This window comes from Lutra lutra, chromosome 16 (genome assembly GCF_902655055.1).
Source record: "Lutra lutra chromosome 16, mLutLut1.2, whole genome shotgun sequence".
Classification (NCBI taxonomy): domain Eukaryota; kingdom Metazoa; phylum Chordata; class Mammalia; order Carnivora; family Mustelidae; genus Lutra; species Lutra lutra.
Genome location: NC_062293.1, coordinates 17,721,105 through 17,742,888, shown reverse-complemented (window position 1 = coordinate 17,742,888; position 21,784 = coordinate 17,721,105). Strand labels below are relative to the sequence as shown.

Sequence of the window (21,784 nt, the reverse complement as noted above, 5' to 3'; positions counted from 1 at the left end):
CCGAGATGAGATTCTTCCCTGGGGTTTGGAGCGGAAGCATCGTCACTGGGTTAAAAAGAAAAAAAGAACGAAGCAGGATTCAGGGACATGGCTTCTCACGTGGATTGTGCCCTAGTTTCTCTCTGGGCAGCCCCTTGAATCTCTGGGCCTCTGTTTCTTTATCCATAGACTGGGCTGTCTGTCATTCTCTCCCTGCTCGAAAGCCTGGCTTCCGTAAAAGTGCCGAGCAGGCCCCCGAGTTCTCCCCCCCGCACCGGGGACGGTGGGGAAGAAGGCAGGGTTGTGCTTCTGCTTTTCTGTTTCTCGGTTTCAATGGAATGCCCTTGGCTCTGGACTCTGCCCCCAGCCTTTCGGTGGCCTCCTGGGACTGTGTGCTTGGCCTGCTCCTCCAGGGCAGGTGGGGCCTGGGGCGGAGCCCCTTCGCCACTCCCACACCCTGTGCTCTGGATGAGGCTGGCAGACACCCAGGCTGTCTCCCGAGCTTGGGCCAGGAGGAATGAGAAACCGTCTGTCAAGGAAACTGCGGGCCTGCGGAGCCAGCCTAGGGAGGAGAATGTGGCTGGGGCTTCAACTGTAGCGGCACATGCACTCACCCTTCCTCCTCACTTCCCTAGTGGAGGGACCAGGTGCCCCTGTCCAAAGTGACCTCCCCCGAGCAGGCCCAAGGGGATCCCAGGATCCCACCGCCTCTCTCGCTTGCCCAGAAGCAGCTGTTCCTCAAATCTCTAACCCCTCCCATTTGACTGCCTTTGACCCTTTGGCACTTCAACAAACTTGAGGTCTCTCCATCTTATTTTAATTTCTTTCTTAAGATTTTATTTTTCTTCGACAGAGAGAGAGAGAGAGAGAGAGCGAGAGAGAGAGAGAGAGAGCGCGCGCGCAAGCACGTGCATCTGTAGGGGGTGGGGAGGAAGAAGGAGATGCAGGCTCCCCGCTGAGCAGGGAGCCTGACTGGGGAAGGGGGGCTTGAACCCAGGAGCCTGGGACCATGACTTGAGCTGAAGGCAGACGTTTAGCCAACCGAGTCACCCAGGTGCCCTGAGGTCTCCCCATCGAAAAGCAAAAGGAGGCCCCTGGACCCAGCTCCACCTGCCTCCTTTTCGGAGCCCACTTCTTGAAAGTGGGCACATCCCCACTATCCTGCTGGCCCCTCACCCTGACATCCAGCCCACAGCTCGCGTGTCCTGTGACTTCCTTCGTGACAAATGTGGTCCTTGTTGGGTGTGACTCCCCTCCAGCACTTAGTCCTTACAGCCTTCTCCCTCCTCCTCAGGTGCCTGCTGGGCTCTGGGCCCGTGCTCCTCTTCCTCTGTCTACATCCTTGATGCTTGGTCCCACCTTTGCTTCTCTGCTGTCCTGAGGAAGCCCAGCCAGCTCTGTTCGGGTAACGAACGACCTGCCAGCGCAGCTCCAGGAGCAGGCCCCCGACTGCTGCCCTGGGTGTCCTTGATACGCTTCCAGAGATGCGGGGCACCTTCCTTCTCCTGCTTCCCATCTGGGCATCATCTCGGTTGTTCAAGCCGAGACCTAGGGTCACCGAGCACGGTGACCGGAGCTGCCTGAGCCTTTCAGACCTGTTAGTCCGCACGTATCACCGACATCGGGGGAACTCGGCAACACCACCATGAGGAAGCAGACAGTCAAATCCAGAATAGATGTTCTATGGGGCAATGGGTCTGGCCTCTACCAGGGCAGGAGGAGAGGGAGGGGACCATCAAGAGAGACTGAAGGGACAGTCCAGTGGAATGCATGTTCTCGAGTTGACCTTGGTTCAAACGAACTTGCTGGGAGAGATCGGTTTCAGGACAATGAGGGGCTTTCGACTATGCCCCGGGTCTGAGATGCTATTAAGGAACTAATGTGATTTTTTTAGATATAATAATGGTTATAGTATTGTGATTATGGAGAAAAACACTTTTAAGGGGCGCCTGGGTGGCTCAGTGGGTTAAGCCGCTGCCTTCGGCTCAGGTCATGATCCCAGGTCCTGGGTTTGAGCCCTGTATCGGGCTTTCTGCTCAGCGGGGAGCCTGCTTCCTCCTTTCTCTCTCTGCCTGCCTCTCTGCCTACTTGTGATTTCTCTCTGTCAAATAAATAAATAAAAATCTTTAAAAAAAAAAAAAAAGAAAAACACTTTTAAGATATATATGCTGAATTTTGGCGGGATGAGATATGATAAAGTCTGGAATTTATTGTTTCTTGGCAAAAAAAAAAGAACAAACTTGGCGAGCAGTAATTGTTAAATCTAAGTAATAGGTATAATTATATTCCTTTTACTATTCTTCTGGTTTCTTTGTATGTTTGACAATCTTCATAACAGAAGGGGAGAAAACCCTCCCATAGACTTTCTCACTCTTCTGCAATCTCCATGTTAGGACTCTGTGAAGTGTTCATTGTTTCTTATCCAGAAAGACTGGCCCTTCCAGCTCTCTCCCCTGCACTCCCCCCAGTAGTAATTTCTCTCCCTTTATGATGCGGCACTGGTGTTAGGAATTTTGGAAATATGGCAGCTTAAACATGTCCTGCTCCTCTCCTCCCCCTACTGCGACCCTCTTTGAAGGGGCTGTGCCAGCCGGTGGGCAGGGCTGGCTGGCATGGGCGGAGTGCCTGAGACAGAAGCTGGAACTCAGGGGGCCCCCAGGCAGACCTGGCCCACCATAAGACCCTAGGGGCAAGGCAGGGTGACCTGAGGAGCCCACGGGGAGCCAAACAGGTGGGCTCAGGGCTCTCTGCTGGAAAGCTGGGAATGCCGAGGGGCAGAGAGCAGGGAGAATTTCTGATGGTGTCTTTGCAGGGGACCTGGCCAGCTAGCCCCACCGGCCCCCTGGCGGAGACCACCATTCTTCTGCTCTAGGGCCCCATCAAGTGGGGTACTCCAACAGCTCAATCCCAGTCCCAGTGAGCAAAGACAAATCAATTCCAGTCCTCTGGCAAGCCTGTAGCTGGAAAGAGTTGGAACAGAAAAACCCCCAAATGGGCCTGAGCTGGCAGACCTTAATTCAGCGGGGTTCGGACCTGCTGCGGACCACTCACAAACCCCGGTGAGAAGAGGAGCTTGTCAGTAAAGGTGACGGGACAGCTGGACAGCCAAACACACACACAAAAAATCATTAACAGTGGGTCTACATCTCACTCTGTCCGCTCAGATACACCCCCCAAAAGGGTCAAAGAGTCAGATATAAAAAGTGAAACCCAAAAAAAAGACTCAAAGAGGAAAACATGAGCAAAATTCTATTAAAAAAAAAAAAAAGACCTTGGGGCACCTGGGTGGCTCAGTTGGTTGGGTGTCTGCCTTTGGCTCAGGTTAGGAACCTGGAGTCCCAGGATTGAGTACCGCATAGGGCTCCCTGCTTGGCAGGGAGTCTACTGCTCCCTTTGACCCTCCCCCTCTCATGCTCTCTCTCTCTCTCATCCTCTCTCTCAAATAAATAAATAAAATCTTAAAAAAAAAAAAAAGATCTTGGTGACAGAGACTCAAAATCCAAAAGCCATAAGATTAGTGATTTCTACATTAAGTGATTTGTGTGGCCAAAACATGACATGAGCAAAGTCAGAAGACAAACGTGGGGAGACTCCAACTCATGCTGGAGATCCAAGGCTGGTCTCCCTCGAACGGCAAAGCCTCCTAATAACTGATAAGTAAAACCAATAGCTCGAGAGAAAAGGGAACACAGGCTATGAATAGACCGGTCACAGAAAAAGGAAAACAAACAGACCCTACATCTATGAAAAGATGCTCACTCTCGCTGAAAAGAAAAATGCAAATCCCAGCTGCCCTTGGAGCATATATTTTACTACTGGATCGGCAGAAACCAACATCTTGTCAACATGTGGTTAGCAAGGCTGTGGGGAGTCAGACGCTCACATCTGTGCTGGTGGGAATGTAACCTGGTATAATCCCCACGGACAGGGAGAGCAATTTGGCAAAATTGAACAAATACCCATCGTTTACCTTTCCGCCCAGCGATCCTACTTCTGGGATTCATCCTTGATTTACTGCCTGTACTCCACGAAAGATTATTTATTATAGCTTTGTGCGTAATGGCAAGAGCTGGGAGACAGTCCAAGGGCCCATCAACCATGGAGCGGCTGAAGAATTTATGATACATTCCTACAAGGAAAACCCATGTAGCTACAAGGAAGGGGACTGATACTCTCTGTGCGTGATCTCCAAGGTACATTGCTAAATCAAATAGGCAAAAAACAAGCAAGATATAGGGTTGTGTGTACTGCTTGCTACCTGTATGTAAGGGAGACAGAAAAATCAGGGAATCAAATGTGGTTTCATACAAGTTCGTATCTGTATAAAGAAACTCCAGAAGAGTAGGGAAAGAATTAATGAAAGTGGTGACTTAGAGCTGATGGAGAACAGGCAGAGAAGCAGGGGTACGTGTGGGAGTTTTTACTATATACTTAAAAAAAAAAAAGACTTTATTTATTCGACAGAGAGACAGAACGAGAGAGGGAACACAAGCAGGGGGAGTGGGAAAGGGAGAAGCAGGCTTCCTGCCGTGAAGGGAGCCTGATGCAGGGCTCGACCCCAGGACCCTGAGATCATGACCCGAGCCAAAGGCAGAGGCTTAACCCACTGAGCCACCCAGGTGTCCCACATTATCTAATTAAGAAAATCTCGCTATTAGCAAGATAGAGGAGCTAGAAAACACAGTGACAACCCAAACAACACCAAAAAAGAATTCTTAAGGAGATTCAAGTAAAGCACAAAAGAGAGAGAGAAAAAAGACTATTTTAGAACCTAGAATATATCATTGCGCTACTCATTGAAGGTGAGGCTAGAGAGTCACACTCCAGACTCAAATCTGTGGCCTGGAAGATAAAGCAGGAGGAATCTCTCAGAACAAACACACACAGAGATAAGAAAGAAAGGGGGCAAAACTACAAAACTGGAGAAGCCCGTCAAGAGAGCCAACGTGCAAATGAAACGAAAGAAAAAGTCAAAGACACAACAATCATGCAACAAACAGATTTCTCTAAGCTGAAAAAAAAAAAAAAAGACCCAAGGCTGTGTATAGACACTGATGGGGTTCTATGAGTTCCGGGGGAGGGGGGAGTGCTGAGAAAAAGAATCCCCATCTCTGCACATCCAAGGGCATGTTTGACTAGGAACCCCAGGGACAAGCAGAAGCCATGAATGAAATGCCAAGTGTCACAGGACAACGGGAGTGACAGGCGGAGAAGAAAAGAATCAGTAGCAGCCTGATAGAAGGGGGAAAGCAAACCACAGGAAAACCAATACATGTAATTAATCCATTAGGAACAAAATCCAGTAGGCTGGGTTATTAAACAAAATTGCAAAAGAGTGCATTATCCCATCAGAAGACAGTCAGCTTGGATTTCAAAATTCAGTGGTATCACACACACACACACACACACACACACACACACACACTTAAGAAAGACACTTAAGAAGGTGATAACGTTGAAACTTAAAGGATACTGAGAGGTACTGGCGAGTGCAAAAAATAAAATCGAATAAAATACAAAGAGTGGCCAGGTTCTTAAGAGGAAAGGTGGAGTTTAGGGTCGCAAGGACCCCACGGGATAAAGAGGGACACCAAGTCGTGATACAAAGGTAAGCTCTGTGAAGACAGAGCAGTCCAGATCGGGGCGCTCCCAGCGGTACTCTAGCTCAACGTCAAAAGCGAAACCTACTAAAAGTACAAGAAGAACTTGCTTGAGAAAATCTGAGTGGGAGATGTAATAAACCTCTATCAGACCTGGAGTAAAAGACAAAACCAAAAAGAGATCTACAAAGAAAACCCACATTTCAATAATAGCGTCCATCATGGGGCGCCTGGGTGGCTCAGTGGGTGGAAGCCTCTGCCTTCGGTTTGGGTCATGCTCTTTGCTTGGCGGGGAGCCTGCTTCCTCCTCTCTCTCTCTCCCTGCCTCTCTGCCTACTAGTAATCTCTGTCTGTCAAATAAATAAATAAAATCTTTAAAAAAAAATAATAGCGTCCATCAGCTTGGCTTGATCTCTGGGGGGGTACCTGATGTCCTTTAAATGGAAAATATACAATTTTTCCACGGCTATGAAAAACTTAGAAAAAAAAATCCTTTCCTCGGTCACAAAGGAATCCATATGTAAATTTAGAAGTAAATTTAGAAGATTTTGCAAATCGAGGAAAAAGTGAATGCTTTCCTAGTCAAAAACCAAAATGGTCAAAATGAACAAGAATGAATGGAAAACTTGGAAAGATCCAATTACCATTGAAGAGAAAGTGTGCCCCTGACAAAGCACCAGGCCCAGAGGGGTTCATGGAGGAGGCTGAATGGTAGAAACCTTTGGGATGCACCTGCTGTCCCTCTCCCTTGGCCGGGAGGAGACCCTAGGTTTCTCTCCAGCCGTGGCACCTGCAGGTTCTCCCACCACAACAGATAGGAACCTTGGGTTTGCCTGCCCAGCTCTCTACCCCAGTCAGCTGCCTGAGGGCAGGGAGCACGCCTTGTGTCTCACTGCCTCCCAGTGCCCAGTCCACCCCTGCTCCGTCCTGGATCAATGACACAGTAAGTGAAAAATCACAGTGCCCTTGTCAGTGCCCCGGGATTCCCGAGGTCTGCAAAACTCTCCCACCCAGAGCCAAGCAGGATGGATGGAGAGAAACCAAAATGCTAGTCGTCATTAGATGGAGATGTCCCCCCATTAGCAGTGGCATGAAACTATTTTTATGGGGGGAAGAGTAACTGGCAAATTCAGATGATGCCAGGAGCACTCCAGTTGCACAGACAGTGGGGGAAGGTGGCTGGGGGGAGCTGGGGGCGGGCCCCTTCTGGCACCTTTCTTGGTTCCTCTGGCTTCCTCTCTCTGGCCAAGCTGACCCAGGCCCTGGGACAGACATGGAAGCTTTGACAGGGACCCCTGCTCTGTTCCCCTGATGCCTCAGGCTGGACCTCCACCCAGGGGAAGGAGAGGACGCGGGGCAGCACTCGTAGGAGCCCAGAGCCTGGGTCCTGCAGGCCTCACTATGCTTTCGCAGCTGCTCTGGAAGTCCCCTCAACACCACAGTCCTTCCTCAGTTTGGCAAGAGATCCTCCTGAACTTTAGCAAGAACCCCTATGTCCCTTGGATCCAGTCCCTGGCAGCCCCCTTTCCCTCAATGCCAACCAACATGAACTGTCCCCTGAGAGGGTCTGGAACCCTGACCCCTTTCTGATCAGCTGACCCCAGTCATGCTGATGGGCTTTCCCATGCTGAGGGCGGGGCACTGACTGGTCATCGGGGTTGCCTTTCAGTGTTGCATGCCTGGCCCTCCCCACTGCTGGACACAGACAGCCCCAGGAAAGGCAGAGAAAATAGATGGAGAGAGAAGCCAGCTGCTGGGGCTCAGGAAGGAAGTGGGGAGGCAGGTGGACCTGTCTCAGGAGGCCCGGGGTGGGGGGGGTTAGGGGAACCAGAGACTGAGAGGTGAATAATAAGGCCCAGGCTCAGGGGAGATCACCCAGGGGACCCCATCGAGCCATGGGGGCTGCCAAGCCCCCGGGGTTTGCTCCATTCTTCTCAGGGAGCAGTGGGTGGGGAGGACCACTGGTGGCCGGGAATGTGGGCCGAGGATTGGGGGGGGGCACCCAAGAACCTGCTCCTTCATGGGTCAGGCCACGGGCTGGGCAGCGGGGCTCCAAGGTCAGCCTGGGGCTGCAGGTGAGTCAGGCCAGGTGTGAAGAAACCGGCTGGGCCACCCCAGGGCAGCTGACCTCCCTGGGTGGGGGAGGGGGTGAGGAGAAAGACCAGATGAGGGGGACTCACTGGACCCTCCCTCCAGCCTCAGCTCCCCTGCTCTTACTAGACTCCCTTTCCAGAGGGCCCCCACTTGTCCCAAAGGGAGATCCAGGTGGGTCTGTCCAAGTCCATTTCCCTTGTCCCAATCAGAGCTGCCTGGGGCGGCTCTTGGAGTGTGTCCCAAGGAGTGGGTGCCAGGCCTGCGATCCCGAGAGGAGGGTGAGGCACCGGGCAGGTGGGTTTCAGCCCGGGTCCGGGCAAAGAGCAGGCGGAGGTGAGGGAAGGAGGGGAGAGAGTGGGAAGTCTGCCACGCCATGCCCCCCTGTGCCCCATTCGGAGTTGAGGGGTCACTCACAGTTCTCAGCAGAGGACAGGCAACCAGGGCCACCCTGGGGCTCCTTCCAGTTCCGGCCGCCTACTCAGGTGAGGCGCCTCCTGGGCCGGCTGCCCGGGAAGCTGCGGAGGCCCGGGGCTCTCCTGCCTTGTGGCCAGTGCCTGGGCAGCAGGGGTGGGCTCCAGGCCCCACTGCCGGCCTGGGCCTCTCCACCTCCGAGGCCCTGGGGCGAGGATGGTGACCACACCCTGAAATCCTGGAGTCAGCAGGTCCCCACTCCTCCCCACCCTGCCCGAGGCCCCAGGGGAGGAGTCTCAGGGGCCCCTCCCCCCAGGCTTCCAGGCTCAAAAAAGCCCCTCCTTTGAGGGGGTGGGGGCAGAGAGCTCCCGTTGCAAAGCCTTCCTCCTTCTCTCCCTCCTCCGGAGGTGCGCCTCTGCCCTCTCCTGGGACGCTGGGTCTCCTCCTAGGCCCCCTGGGGGCCGCGTGGGAGATGAAGGTTTGGAATTCCTGCGTCCCTCCCTGTGGCCTGTGCCCAGGACTGGGCACATACAGGCCTCTTAGGGAATCCGTGTTCGCCTCTGGCTTGTACTGTCCCCGCCGAGGGGAGGGGAATGGCCAAGCCCACAGGCCACCCGGCTGAGACTGAACTGGCTGAGACTGAACTGACGGCCCGCACAGGGCTGGGGGTCAGGAAGCATGGAAGTGACTTGCTCTCGGCCACCTCCTGCCTGGGGGACCTTCAGCCAGCCACTAACCCCTCTCTGAACTCTGCATTCTGGCAAAGGGGGGCACCCATGCCTGCCTTTTGAGCTGTTTCGAGGATGAGCCTTTGGGTGAGAGCCCACGGGACCATTAGCCCCTTTGGGACAGGGTCATGTCTTATCATGTGTGACACACTTTGTGTCCACAGGGTCCAGCCCTCTGACCAGGATACACCAGGTGTTCATTACGGGCTAGTTGATTGGAAGGTGAATGACAAGACCGGAAAATGCCACCCAATGTGGAGGCTTCTCTCTTCTGGGGGGGGGGGGTCCCTCTGCCTCTGCCGACGGCCCCATCCCCATGCCACCCTCTCCCCTTGGCCATTGGTGTACCCTCCTCGAGACGACCCTGATGCTCCATCTTTACATCCTTGCCCCTTGCCTCAGAGTCAGTGGGTTGCTCCCCCTCTGCCCTGGGCACCCCCTTGGCCTCTCTCCCCCAATCCTGTCTCACTAACCCCCTCCTCACCGTCCTCAGCCTCCCCGCTTCTGGGCTCTGACCACTCACTTCGATCTGGGGAGCCTTGCCTCTGGCCACACAGCGTCTCTCCCTTCCCTGCCAAGCTTCTGAACTGTCTACACGTGGCCTGTGTCCTCACCTTCATCCCTCTGACGTCCACCTTCTGCCTTCAGTAACCCCTTGACCTGCTCCTGATAAGGTGGCTGGTTGACCTTGTGGTCACCATTTCTGATAAATGTTTAATGGCCTTTATCTGACTTCTCCTTCCTTCTGGACACTTCTCGGTGTCTGGGCCAGCACTCTCCTGCTTTCCGCCTTGCTCCCTATTTCTTCCTCTCCACACGCTCTCCGCTTTCCGCTCTCCGAAGCCCCATCTCCAGCACTACAGGCTGAGGGCCCTCTCCTGGGCAGCAGTCTCCCTGGCCCTGTCACCACCGGATAAACAGACCACTATCTGCGAGGCATGCAACTGGGAGACAGGGACACATCCCGCCTTCTCTCCCACCTTCCTCAGCCCATCAGCCCCCAGATCCCTTGGCATCGGCTTCCCAAATCTCCCGTCATCCCTGCGTGCCTGGGACACCATGAAGGTCCTCTGTTCTTCTCAAAGTCCCAGCCACGGGGTTCTTTTCTGTGCCCCATTCCCTTCTGTGCTAAGAATCTTCCAGCAGCTGCAGAATGGAATCCACATCCCTGGTGAGAGCCCATGAGGCTCTGCTGGGTGAGGCACCACCCACTCCCCCACAGCGCCCCAGCAGGGTAGGGTAGGGGCGGGGCTGTAAGGCTCCAGGGGTGCACGTCTCACACCCACACCCATGACGACATTGTGTGTCGTTCTGCCCCAGATGGCCTGTGCCAGGCTGGCCTGAGGCATCTGTCCTCTCTTGCCAGGCCCCTCACCTGGATGGTAGCTCTCCGGGCCTGGGGGGCTGTGCCTCACCAGGAGCTTGGCTGGTGGGAGGCCAGTTCCTGCTTAGTTAATGAGTGAATGAAGGGGAAGGGTAGGAGCGGCCTCTCCTGCCTCCTTCAAGAAGAAACCAGGAAGGCTCACCTTTCAGGAAATTCCTTCTCTAAATGCTGCCTTGAACAGCTAAGAGCAGAACAAGGTTTCCTTCCCAGGAGAGAACCGACTTCCCACCCCTGGCATATGTAGGGGAAGGGGTGTCAAGGAGACCCACAGCTGACACTGGGATAAGGCAGGATCACAGGGAGTGTGAGATTATACCCATCACACAGGGAGGAAACATTAAGTTTTCTTAAGCCTTTCATTAGCGTCCCACAGTGAATTAGGGCCAGAAGCCGGACCAGGCCGAGCGTCTCTACGATACCCAGGTCTCCTGCAGACGCCCCAGTTCCTCCCCGAGCGAGTACTCCCCCCGCCATCACTTGTGTCCCCCACCCCCATCACACCGCTGTAACTGCTCGGAAAGACGGAGGGGCAAGCAGGACGGAGAATGTGGGGAGGCCCCGGAATGCGGCCCCGAGAGCCTGCCCAGGAAACGGAGGGACGCCGGGGTGAGGAGCGCTGGCATCCAGCCATTTGTCCCAGAGAAGCCGGCCAACTGGCCAGCAGGGACGCCGGGCACAAGAGCCCCCATTGCCCCGCCCGCGTTCCCTCTGGGCGGAGTCCGGGTCGCGGTCCTCACCCGCCGAGTGCTGTTCCCCGCCATAGCCACAAGAGGGCGGGCTCCTCCTTGCAGAAACCAGAGCGAAGGTGGCGCAGACAGGGGTACCCAATGGGACCCAGCCAGCCTTGCTTGGTAGAGCGCCTACTACGTGCCAAGTACTTCCATGCCTCACCTCGTTGAAGGCTCACAACACTAATCCTTTACACAGGAGGACACCTGGCTGGGGGAATTAAGTGACCCCTCAGCAGCTGGCAGGTGACCCAGCAGCGTCAAATTCGAGTCTCTCTAGCTTCAAATCCTGAGCTTTTTGCACTGTAACCAGTACACGCGGTGGGAAGACCCAGGAGGTCAAACACTGGGACGGTGCCTCCTTCCGCTGGGCATCCCAGACTCAGTCCTGGCATGTGCCAGGCATCAATGTTTACATCAAGTACATTACATCAAGTACAAAGAAAGAAATCAGAGACTCGCAAGGTTTAGGGGTCATCCATCCATGCTTTCCACCCCTCTTTGGGCCAAAGGACAAATTGAGACCCTGAGAGAGGAAGTGAATTGCACATAATCACCCAGCTGGTGGCAGTTGTCATAAGGGAGTCTGTACATCCTCCCTCCAGGGCTCCCCCTCAACCCCCTCCCCCGCCCCAGGTTCCTAAAGTTCAAGATGTCAGGTGTCAGGGCCAAGCGAAGGATCCTGAGGATGTACAAGTGTTTTTTAAAACATACTCTATTGGGGCACCTGGGTGACTCAGTGGGTTAAGCCACTCCCTTCGACTCAGGTCATGATCTCAGGGTCCTGGGATCAAGCCCCACATCAAGCCCCACATTGGGCTCTCTGCTCAATGGGGAGCCTGCGTCCCCCTCCCCCTCAGCCGACCTCTGTCAAATAAATAAACAAAATCTTTTTTTAAAAAAAAGTGCTCTATTTTCAATTTCCCAAATTAACACAACTGGATTCTGAAACAACAACAAAATCCTCACTATAACTGGACCTATTCCGGAAACAAACAAATAAAAAAAAATTTTTTTTAAGGGGAACTGAAATGTTGGGAGAAGCCAAAAAGGGAAGCAGACCCCTGTCTTTCACATCCATTATCTCATCTGACCCCCCAGCTTCTATGAGAAAGGCTCCTAGGGCTGCCTGCAGGTCGAAGGCTCCATACCCGAAGAGTTTCGGAATGGTGCGGCTGTTAGGTCATGTGGCGCACGCACCTGCCAGGAAGCTTGGGCCAGCACGCCTTAATCAATTTCATCTGCATTTGTGCAGGAAAACCACAGGTAATCGATAAGTGCCACGGGTGGCTTCACATGGCTCAAGTCAAATTCTGCCACCGAGTTAGGGAAAATATCTGGGCTCTGGGGGGCTTTGCCATTCTGGAATTGCAGATAAGTGATGGGGAGCCTGCACCCTTGTCGGTTGAGGAAAGTGAGGCTCGGGGTGAAGGAGCACGTCCAGGGCCAGCCGACACTGCTGCTCAGCGTTGAGCCGGACGCTAAGCCGAGAGGGTCTCCAGCCCTCCGCCCGCCTCCCCGCTCCCCGGCTCCGCGTACCTGCGGCGGGCGCTCCTCCCGCGGCGGGCCGCGCACATCCTGGATGGCCTCGTAGACATTCTCCGAGTCGCTGCGCGCCAGGGGCCGCGGGCACACCCAGGAGCCTGCCACGCTACAGGCCTTGAAGCTGCCGGCGCTCCCGAGGAGACCCGCAGGGGGCGCGACGGCGGCGCGCGCCAGGTCGTCCAGGGACTGCGCGGGCCTCACGGGCGCCGCGGGCCGCGTGTACAGGCAGGTGGGCAGGCCCGGCGCCGGGCTGCTGTGGGGGGTCGCCGCGCCGCGCCGCGCGGAGCCGCACAGGGAGCTCACGCGGCCCCGGGGCTTGGTGGTCGTGCCGTCGGGGCCCGCGGGCGCCGGCGCGCTCACGAAGCGGTAGTCGTAGGCCAGCGGTTCGGGGGCTGCGGGGCCCGGGCGGAGCGCGGGCGGAGGCGAGGCGGTGGCGGGGTCCCCGAGCGCCGGCAGCTCGCGCACGTACTGTGCGGGCAGGTAGAAGGGGCGGCCTCCGGGCTCGCGCCGGACGTGCCACCAGTGCTCCGTGCTGCGGCGCAGCAGCCGGTAGCGCTCGTTGGGCTGGATGGCCACGCGGCGCCCATCCTTGCCCATGTACTCGAAGGGATGCTCCACCAGCACGTACACGTCCCCCTCGACGTCCGCCGCCATCGCGGCCGTGCCGTTTCCCTGTGGGCGACAAGGAAGAAGGGCTCGGAGGTCAGGGCCACCGAACCGGGAGGAGCGCAGCTCTAGAGGGGGGGGGGGGCGGGACAAAAGACTTGGGTTCGAGTCCCTAGGCTGCCTTCCTTGTGTGCGTTAGGGTCTCAATATTCCTATGTCAAAAGCGGGGGACTTGGGTAAAATAATCTCTAAAGGGCGCCTGGGTGGCTCAGTTGGTTAAGCGGCTGCCTTTGGCTCAGGTCACGATCCCAGGGTCCTGGGACCGAGCCCCGCATCGGGCTCCCTGCTCCGCAGAGAGCCTGCTTCTCCCTCCCTCTCTGCCTGCTGCTCTGCCTACTTGTGTTCTCTCTCCCTCTCTCTAATAAATAAATAAATAAAATCTTTGGGAAAAAAATCTCAAAAAAAAAAAAAAAAACCCCAAAAAACCAAACACGTTAAAACGTTCCCATTCTTACACTCGCGGATGGAATTATGACAACACTTTCATTCTGCGTTATTGGTTATGATTTGAGCCTCGATTCAATCCCTTGGTGGGGAGATTGTGGATAATACTAGTCCAACTTGACAGCCAAGGAAGCCTTGACTCAAAGAGATAGGGTGATTGCTGGCCATAGGCCACATTTGCTTACAAAGTTGACTGGGCCTCAGTTTCTCGGCCTGTGAAGTGCGAGAAACAGCCCATTCCCTCTGCCCCCTGCTCTGCCCCTCCCAGATGCCACAAGCCCTCAGGAAATCCGGGTCTCCAGAGCCTCTTCCCTCCAGGCTTCTGCACCCCGGGCCGGCGGGGTCAGAGCTGAGGCGCGGGGCTCTGGGAGCCTTCCCGGAGCCGCTCTACCCGGGGAGTGTCTCTGCTTCCCCTAGTCCGAGGGCCTTGGCATAAGGGACCGGGACTGCCAAGGCCGGGGAACCGGTTCTCTCGGTTTCTCCTTCCTTACCCAGCGGCTTTGCCGCGGACATGAACCCGGAGCCTGGCCCGCCCAGACCGGCCCGCACAGCCCCGTGTTCTCCAGCCCCCACCTCCACCTCACGAGAGAGGGAGGCTCTGCCCCTCCACCCCCCAGCCTGCCCACCTGCCCTGTGATCTCCGCATTGCCCCACGAGAGTGGCCCCTAGAGAATGCACTTTGTGACAATGACTACCCATGCGGTGTCCTCCCCCGAGCTCTCCTGGAGTGATCGTGGCACCCCAACCCTCCGCGTGCCAGCTTCGCCTGGCTCTTAGTGCCGCGGGCTTGGGGGTCAGAGCCTAACTGTAAACCTGCCTGTATCTCCCCATCAAAGAGATGAATTAGAGGCTCCTTCCCTAAGGGGCTGGTCGCTCCAAGCCTTTGCACTGACCCCATCTCCTGCCCAATAGAGGTGTCCCGGGAGCAGCTGGGAGTCGGTTGCTTGCTGAGGCTGAGGAACCCAAAGAACGGGGTCTGGCGGGAGGCTCACTGCGCTCCTTCACTACTTTCCTAAGCTTTCCTCGAGGGGGAAAGGGGTGCACACTGGGCCCTGGAGGTGTGGTGCGTGAGCTGCCCGGAGCTAGGTCAACAGACCCCTGGGAGGATACCCCTTGGTCACCTTCCCCTGGGCCCCTGCGGCTCACTCACGTTGGCGGGTCAGGTCTCTGTGGGCCCATGGGCTGGACGGGCAAAGCCAGCGGATGGATGCAGGTTAGGCCCCTGCCATCTCCTCGGGCGGGGCTTCCAAGGGCTAGGCCAGGGGAGACCTCGGGGAGCAGGAGCTGGCAAGGGGAGCAAAGAGGGAGAGGGATGCTCAGGAGGGCTGCCCCCCATCTCCAACCCGGCTGTATCTGGGAGGGCCTGAATGAGTGTGTCTGGGCCGGCTGGGTGGAAGCAGGGCCCAGAGCAAGTGAAGGCAGAAGGGAGGGGCGGCAGCTGGAAGGGCTGCGACGGAAGGGGTGCTGCCGGGTGGCGAGCGGAGCCCAAGGTGGGTAGGGTCCCACCCCTGCGGCCCCTCCCGCCTCCTTCCCACCCCGTCGCGGAATTTGCTGTCCTCCAGCCTCTGCGTCCCGCGGGCGCGCTGCTCTGGGACTGCCCGACCCCGGTCGTTGTCTCTCCCTGGTTCCCATACCTAGCGAAGCCATTTGCACCCTGAATCACCCACCACCAGCCCTCTCCAGGCGCTGCTCGATTCGGACCCACCTCCGCCCTCCCCAGGCCCTTTCCGGGCGCAGCTTGGCGGGGCCTGGAAAAACTCGGAGCGGAGTTCCCACCGCAGGGATGCCTACCCGAGCGCAGAGTCTCGGGCTGGGTGGGGAGGGGACCCGGGACACGGCTCCTTTCCCAACTCGGGGAGAGCGTAGAGAAGCGGAGGAATAAGCGGAGCGGGAAGATCCCTGGAACTCGGGGGCCGACCGGTCGCCAGGAGGTGCTTTGGGTCCACTGCCCGGGCGACGCGAACCATAGCGCCGTCAACGCCTGGGTCGGAGCCGGTGGCCTGCACCTGGGCCCCTCCCGTCCCCGGACGGACCGCAGCCTTTCGCATCTCTGCTGCTCGCTGGGGATCCGACCCGCGCGGCCCTGCTCCCGGGTGCGCGCAGCTCCCACCCCAGCGCCGGGTGAAGGGGAGCAGGCGCGCGGCGTTCCTGGGGGAGAGGACCCGCCACCTGCGGCACCGCCCCCCCCCCCGCCCCGACCCCCGCCCCCACCAGCTCCTGGCCCGGCCCGGCCTCGGCACCTCGGGGTGTCCGCTCACTGGCTTCGTCTCCACTTGTCCCGGCAGGCGCGCGTGGTTTCGGCGTCCGCCGCTCCCTCCTCCACCGCCCAGCTCCCGCGCAGCCCGGTTTCCTGTTCAACAATACAGCGAGGGAGGCACCAGCGGAGAGCGCCCGGCAGAACTTCCTCCCGGGCTGAGGCAGGGCTGCGGCTGCTAGAGACAATCCCCGGTGTCCTGGCTTCCTGTCCCCTCTGGGCTGGGCCAGCGCCCTGAGAGTCAGACGCCGCCCTCCCCCCTGCACCTCCTGGGATCATGGGCCACACCTGGCTGTCTCCTGGGAGGTGGAAGCAGTAGGGCCGGGATGGTGGCCTGTGGGGTTGGGGGTGGGGGTAGTCTCCTCAACTACTTCTGGCCAGATTTCCCTCCCACTGTGCGATTCCATCCCCCAGCTGCCCCGATCGTCCTCTAGAAGAGGGCCCCCCTGCAGGCTTTCCGCAGGGTAAGCCGAGAGCAGCCTGCCCTTAGCACTTCCATTTTCTCTTCTGTAGACAGGACGGGGCGCCTCCTTTGCAGGATGGTTGGTAAGACCGGATGAGAAGGAGTTGCACGAAGCACAGTGTAGTATTATCACATTATTATTTTAAGAACACACATTAATATTTTTATTATGAGTGCCCTCCCCTTCGGTGTTGGGTTGAGGTCTCCAAACTCTACATTTTCCTTTAGGCAGAAGCGGGGAAGGGAGAAAGGAATGTCCACAGAGGCATCTTGCTGAGGATGGAGAAAAAAGGCAGGGAGCACCCAGGTCACGGGGCCCTGTCCCCAGGCCTCAAACCCAGGTCCTTCAGTCTTCTCAGAGCCCACCCCCTACTGACCCTGGAGGGACTTGAGGCCCCTGAGGGAAGCTGGTGCTCAGGGGATGCGCAGAAGGGGCCCCTCCCCCCTCCCAGGGGCTGAAAGTCCTCTTCAGGGACAAGGAACTGCAAAGCCTAATATTTCAATCCCACTTTCCTGTGAGCCGCTTCAGGGAACGAGTCTGTTTCCCTCCTCTGTTCTTGCCACGGGCAGTGGTGGCCTTCTCCTCCTGGAACTTCAGGGCAAGGGAGCAGCCAACTAAAGGCCACATGGAGTCCTGAACCCATGCACCCTGATTCCGGCCCTGCTCAAAGAGCCTTTCCTCCCTGAGCCCCCTCACTTGCTTTGGAAAACCCAGCAGAGGAACAGTCGCGACATCTCTCATGTTCCGGGGCCAGGGGTCTGTGCTCTGACAGGCACAGGGAGGAAGTCCCTGTGGTGGGATCTCAGGGATCAGCTTCAGTTGTCACATATGAGTGTGTGTGAGGAAACCTCCGCACCACGGGCCTGAAATGCTATCCCTCCAAAGCCCCTTCATCTGACTCCTAGTTGGGAAGGGACAGACCGAACACGGTCGCCTCTCCTCCCTGGCATGCCCATGCCTGGTGCGCAAACCCCCTGCTTGCAGATGTCTACCCCAGCCACCCCTCTCCAGGCCTTCCATGCTAACAGGCGCAGAGTGGGGCCCAATCCAAGGACGACAGGATGGCTAGTGGCCTCCCCCAACCAGTGGCAGCGTCAGGATTCAGAAGCGAGACCAGAGGTGAGAAAAATCAGGTTTACTGCAAAATCATTCAAAAATCACACCGCAGCAGTTTCTTCCACACATTGCAAAGCACTGTTCAGGGCCAGCGGCCCTCACTAGAAACAGTTTATTGCATAAAATGGCATTTTAAAAATAGTGTGGGCACCACTGAGGTTCACATCAGCTTTCCACTGAGGGTGAGAGGGTAAAAGCCAACTCATCTGGAAGCAGCAGCAGCTTTTACTGGGCAGGGGGTCTGTTCTAATGCTACTAGTCCCTGGGAGGCGGCTGTGGACAGGAGGTAGCCTGTTCACCCAACCCAAGTGAGCCCTCCAGGGTGGCCCCCGGCTGCACCATCCATCCCCGGCCAGCCTCTGTCCACCTGGGGACTGGGGCACCTGTGGCTCTTTTCGGGCTGGGTTTGTGGGGGAGCGTTAATGCTGGCTGTGGGGGTGCGGGACAGAGATAAGGACCCACTTTCCCATTTAGAAGGCTTTGGTGTGCTGGGCATAGGCGTGCACCGTCTTCCGTGACGGGGACAGAGAAGCCGTGTGGCAGCCCTCCCCTCCCCTCCTGCCCACCACCTCCTCTGTTCTATTGCACAAGTTACCCCGCTCCACAGGGCTGGGCAGGTGACTCAGCAGCCGAATAACCCCAAGGGAGAGGTGGGAGTAGATTCATCTCTTAACAGTGACGGGCAGTCTCCACCGGAGGCCCCCATCCAAGCTGAGAGCAGACAGGATGGCCAGAGGACCCCGGTGGGAGATGAGGGGCTGTGGGTCCAGAAGAGATGGGAGAAGGCAGCAGAGAAATCTCCCCGAACCACAGGGTTTCAATGTCATTTTGAAAACAATTCCAGGCTCCCACTCTACCCCAAGACCCCTTGAAAAGGCAATCACCCTCCAGTGACCTTTTCCAGTACTGGCAGCGCCCCTCCTGGGCCAGTCCAGCAAGGTTTTGGGAAGCCATGGCTTTGTAAACTGAGGCTGGGCATCCTTCCACAAGGTGGCCGCTCCCATGTGTCCCCGTCCATCTCTGCAGCAGGCCTTGCACTCTTCGTGGAAGGACAGGGTGGGGGGTCACCACTCCACAGTGCGGAGCCTGGCAGTCATGATGCCCAAGACTGGCCCTGGCCCAGGGTCACTGCCCTTTCTGGGGGAGGGGTGTCCCCTTGACAGCATGTCTCCAGCAGCCATCGGGCTGGATGTCTGCGGTAGGCAAGGAGGGCAAGGGGCTGAGGGGGAGGGAAGATGACCCTGGCCTGGACCAAGGAAGGCGCAAAGTGCTGACAGTGCTGGTTCCGAGTCACTCCCTTCTCCCGCCGGGACCGAAATCCCAGGCTTAGGGGAGCCGGGGGCTCTGACCCGGAAAAAGGTGACAGGGTTTTCAGGGGAGGAGGACAGGGCAGGGTGAAGAGAGGCGAGGCAGAGGAAGAAGGTGGTCACCAGGACCAATCCCACCAGCTCCCGGGCAGTTTGGCACATACTTGAGCTGTGGGCAGCGAGGGCCCGGTGTACGGGAAGAAAAGGTGCCCGTCTGGCTGACAGGCTCAGGCCCCCTGGTGGCCTCCCCGCCACCTGCCTGCCTGTGGGCCAAATGTTCCCACATGTTTGCTCCACGTGAGAATGCCTGGATTTCTTGGGTGACTTGGGTAGGGTCAAGAATAAAAAAATACTTTCTGTTGAAATATGAAGGGAAAAAAAAAACCTGTCTTAAAAAACTAGACCTTTTAATCAGGAATGTGGAATCGAGAATGTGCCCAAGTCTCATGTCCACAGTGTTTGAACAATCCTCATGGAGGTGTCGCGTCTGTGAGGCGAGCTGGGGGCCTGGTTAGTGCAAAGCTCCCTTTCCCGCTTCCCCTGGGACGAGGGGGCATCTGATGGTGTCCCCACCTCTTGGAGCAGATGAACGGGAGAGGGACTGGGGGACATCATCGAGGGCCTCATCGGGTAGGCTCGTGCTCTGGTCACATCTGAGTCTTCCTGACAGGGGAGACAGCTGTGACACCTTGAGGGGATCCAGGCTGATGCCAAACCCAGCTGGGAGGGCAGAGCTGAGCGGGGTGTCCCTGCCCGGTGGTCCTGGGTGGGGACAGCACGCTGGCTTAGGTGAGTGCGCTCTGTTCCTGGTACTTGCGCCTGCGGGCACAGCGGGGGCAGCCCTTCCTCACCACGGCCTCGCAGCTCTGGTGGAAGACGGTCTTGCACTCGCCGCACCTGGGGGACAGCAGCCAGCGTTCTGACCGGAGCCCGCGGGGAGGCCCAGTGCCACCCACAACCCAAGGCCCGTGTGCTGCCTCCCCATCTCTGAACAAAACCTTGGGGCGCCGACCCTGCGCCACGCCATAGTCACGCTCCCTTCTGCCACACTTCCTACCGATGCTGCTGGGGACTCGTGACATGATCCTTGCCTATGCTGAGAACACTCTGCCGTTTGAAAAACGGAGCCCAGGGGCTGAATCTAGGCCATGAGACACCTACTGCAAACGAATGAATGCTCCCGCCTGCTCAGTTTTCCACTCCCACCTGGGCTGGAGGTTTGGCGGCTGAATTTTTCCATTTAGGGGCTCCTGATGAGTGCTAATCGGGTAAGAACCAGCATCACTGCAGGAGGGAACCAGGTGGGGGGCCCCTACTGGGTGCCCACTTTGTGTGGCCCGTGCCCACCCTCTGGGGCAGCGGCTCATTCAGTCCCTTCTCAATCCATTTGTAGATGACAAAACTGAGGCCCCCACTCAAAGACTCAGCAAGCTACCTCTTCTCGAGGGAGACAGATAGCTTCCTTGGTCTAGGGAGGGGTCCTCGGAGGGCTCTCTTGTCCCCCAAGCTGGCCCAAAGCTGGCCGTGACTGGCCTGGGCATCGGCTACTCTAGAGGACCTCCCCAGCCCGTGGTTCTGTGTTCTGGGTTCCTGCCCTCCTGGAATGCCAGGGCCGGCTGTGGGCAGGGGTGGGCAACCGGCCGGGGGTCCCGCATACCTGACTGTGGTGTCGAACTCAAAGGGGAAGATGATGTCGTGGTGGTGGCAGATCTGGCAGATGAAGCCACGCTGGGTGCACAGGTCGCAGTGGTAGACATGCTGGGAGGCGAATCCAATGAGGGCGTTGAGGAAGCCTGTGTACACCCCATCTGCGATCTGTGGAGGGCAAGTGCAGGCCACCAGGCCTTTCAGGCAGCTGTGCTGAGTGAGGCCAAGGCCGTCTGGAAAACGTGGCCTGCGGCCGCTCCTGAAACTCTACCTGAAAGACTCCTACCCCCAAAGAAGTCTCTCCCCGCTTGGGCAAGAAAGGCTCCCTGGATCAGGCCGAACGAGGAGGCTGTCTAGCTCCCGGACGCAGAGGTCACTGGGGATAACCGTGTTGGCAGACAAGACCCAAATCCACAGTGCCCTCCCTCGAGGAAAGGAATGTCCCTGGCTCTCACCCCGGGACCTGCCCTCCCACTGGGGATGAGCCCCGCAGCAGGGATGGGGCTGAGGAGCTCGTGTGGCCCGGGTTCCACCGGCCACCTGCTCACCGCAGGGGCTGGCGCCCGGTCACTGCCTGGGAAGCACATGACAGTGAGACATGCAGACTGAGGGCCTGAGAAGCTGCAGCCCCCCTCTTGCGTCCCCATTTCTGATTTCTCCAGGAATGAGGTCCCTCCACAGAAGTGTGGGGGTCAAGGAGGCATTCTCACCTGCTGGAGGTCAGCGACACTGTACTTGTGGGGCGACTCCAAGAGGTAATTCCTGTGGTTGAGCCTTCAAACAAAACATAAGGGGCTCCTTAGAAGGTTTTCCACGATCCGGGCCAACCTCTGTTTGCTTTCATTCCTTCAGCTGCTACCCGGGTATGAACGCCTGGTGGGGCGGTCCCTAAGAGCCAGCTGAGCCGCCTGGGGTGGGGACCTGGTCTTCCAGGTGACCTGGGGCAAATGACTCAGCCTCTCTGCACCTCAAGCTTCCTCACCTTAGAAATGGAGCTGTTCTGAGGATTAAATAATTTATCTAAAGCATTTGGCACAGCGCCCAGCACACGGTAAACAATGAATAATTACCACCTGTAGCTGACAACACTGTACTGTGCACTTGAAATTTGCTGAGAGGGTAGAGCTCAAATGCTCTCATCAAAAGTCTCTATGTAAGAAGTGAGGGATGGATGTGATGTGTGAACGAAGCAGAGGGAGGAGCCCTTTCATGGTATACAAATGTGCATCAACTCATCATGCTGTCCACTGTAAATTCCTCGCAATTTGGTCAGTTACACCTCAACAAAGCTGAAAAAAATTGCAAAAAAATTTAAAGGTATAAAAAATAAAGCATCTACAAAAAAGTTAGCCAACAAGGAGGACAATGACCAAAGCTAACATCTGTTCCAGGAACTGGGCTCAGAGCTTTAGCCACT

General features: G+C 57.0%; 2 protein-coding genes across 8 annotated transcripts in view; both read right to left on the bottom strand.

Moving 5' to 3' along the window:
- Window positions 1–17,284, bottom strand: part of ARHGAP27 (Rho GTPase activating protein 27) — a 31,541-nt gene extending 14,257 nt beyond the window's left edge. Inside the window, exons 1-3 of one of the 4 annotated variants that reach the window (XM_047707666.1) lie at window positions 15,820–17,284; window positions 14,730–14,863; window positions 12,464–13,148 (exon numbers count right to left, since the gene is read on the bottom strand). In XM_047707666.1, the coding sequence (XP_047563622.1) occupies window positions 12,464–13,148; window positions 14,730–14,758 (714 nt within the window). In that variant the 5' untranslated portion in view covers window positions 14,759–14,863; window positions 15,820–17,284. Of the gene's footprint in view, window positions 1–12,463; window positions 13,149–14,729; window positions 14,866–15,819 lie in introns of those variants that run through there. The other 3 variants (XM_047707668.1, XM_047707667.1, XM_047707669.1) reach the window with 3 other exon arrangements.
- A 133-nt stretch (window positions 17,285–17,417) lies between these two features.
- PLEKHM1 (pleckstrin homology and RUN domain containing M1) overlaps window positions 17,418–21,784 on the bottom strand; it is a 46,866-nt gene continuing 42,499 nt past the window's right edge. For 3 of the 4 annotated variants that reach the window (XM_047707662.1, XM_047707663.1, XM_047707664.1), the window contains 2 exons: window positions 21,078–21,141; window positions 19,919–20,535 (listed from right to left, as the gene is read on the bottom strand). In XM_047707662.1, the coding sequence (XP_047563618.1) occupies window positions 20,152–20,535; window positions 21,078–21,141 (448 nt within the window). In that variant the 3' untranslated portion in view covers window positions 19,919–20,151. Of the gene's footprint in view, window positions 19,618–19,918; window positions 20,536–21,077; window positions 21,142–21,784 lie in introns of those variants that run through there. The other variant, XM_047707665.1, reaches the window with a different exon arrangement.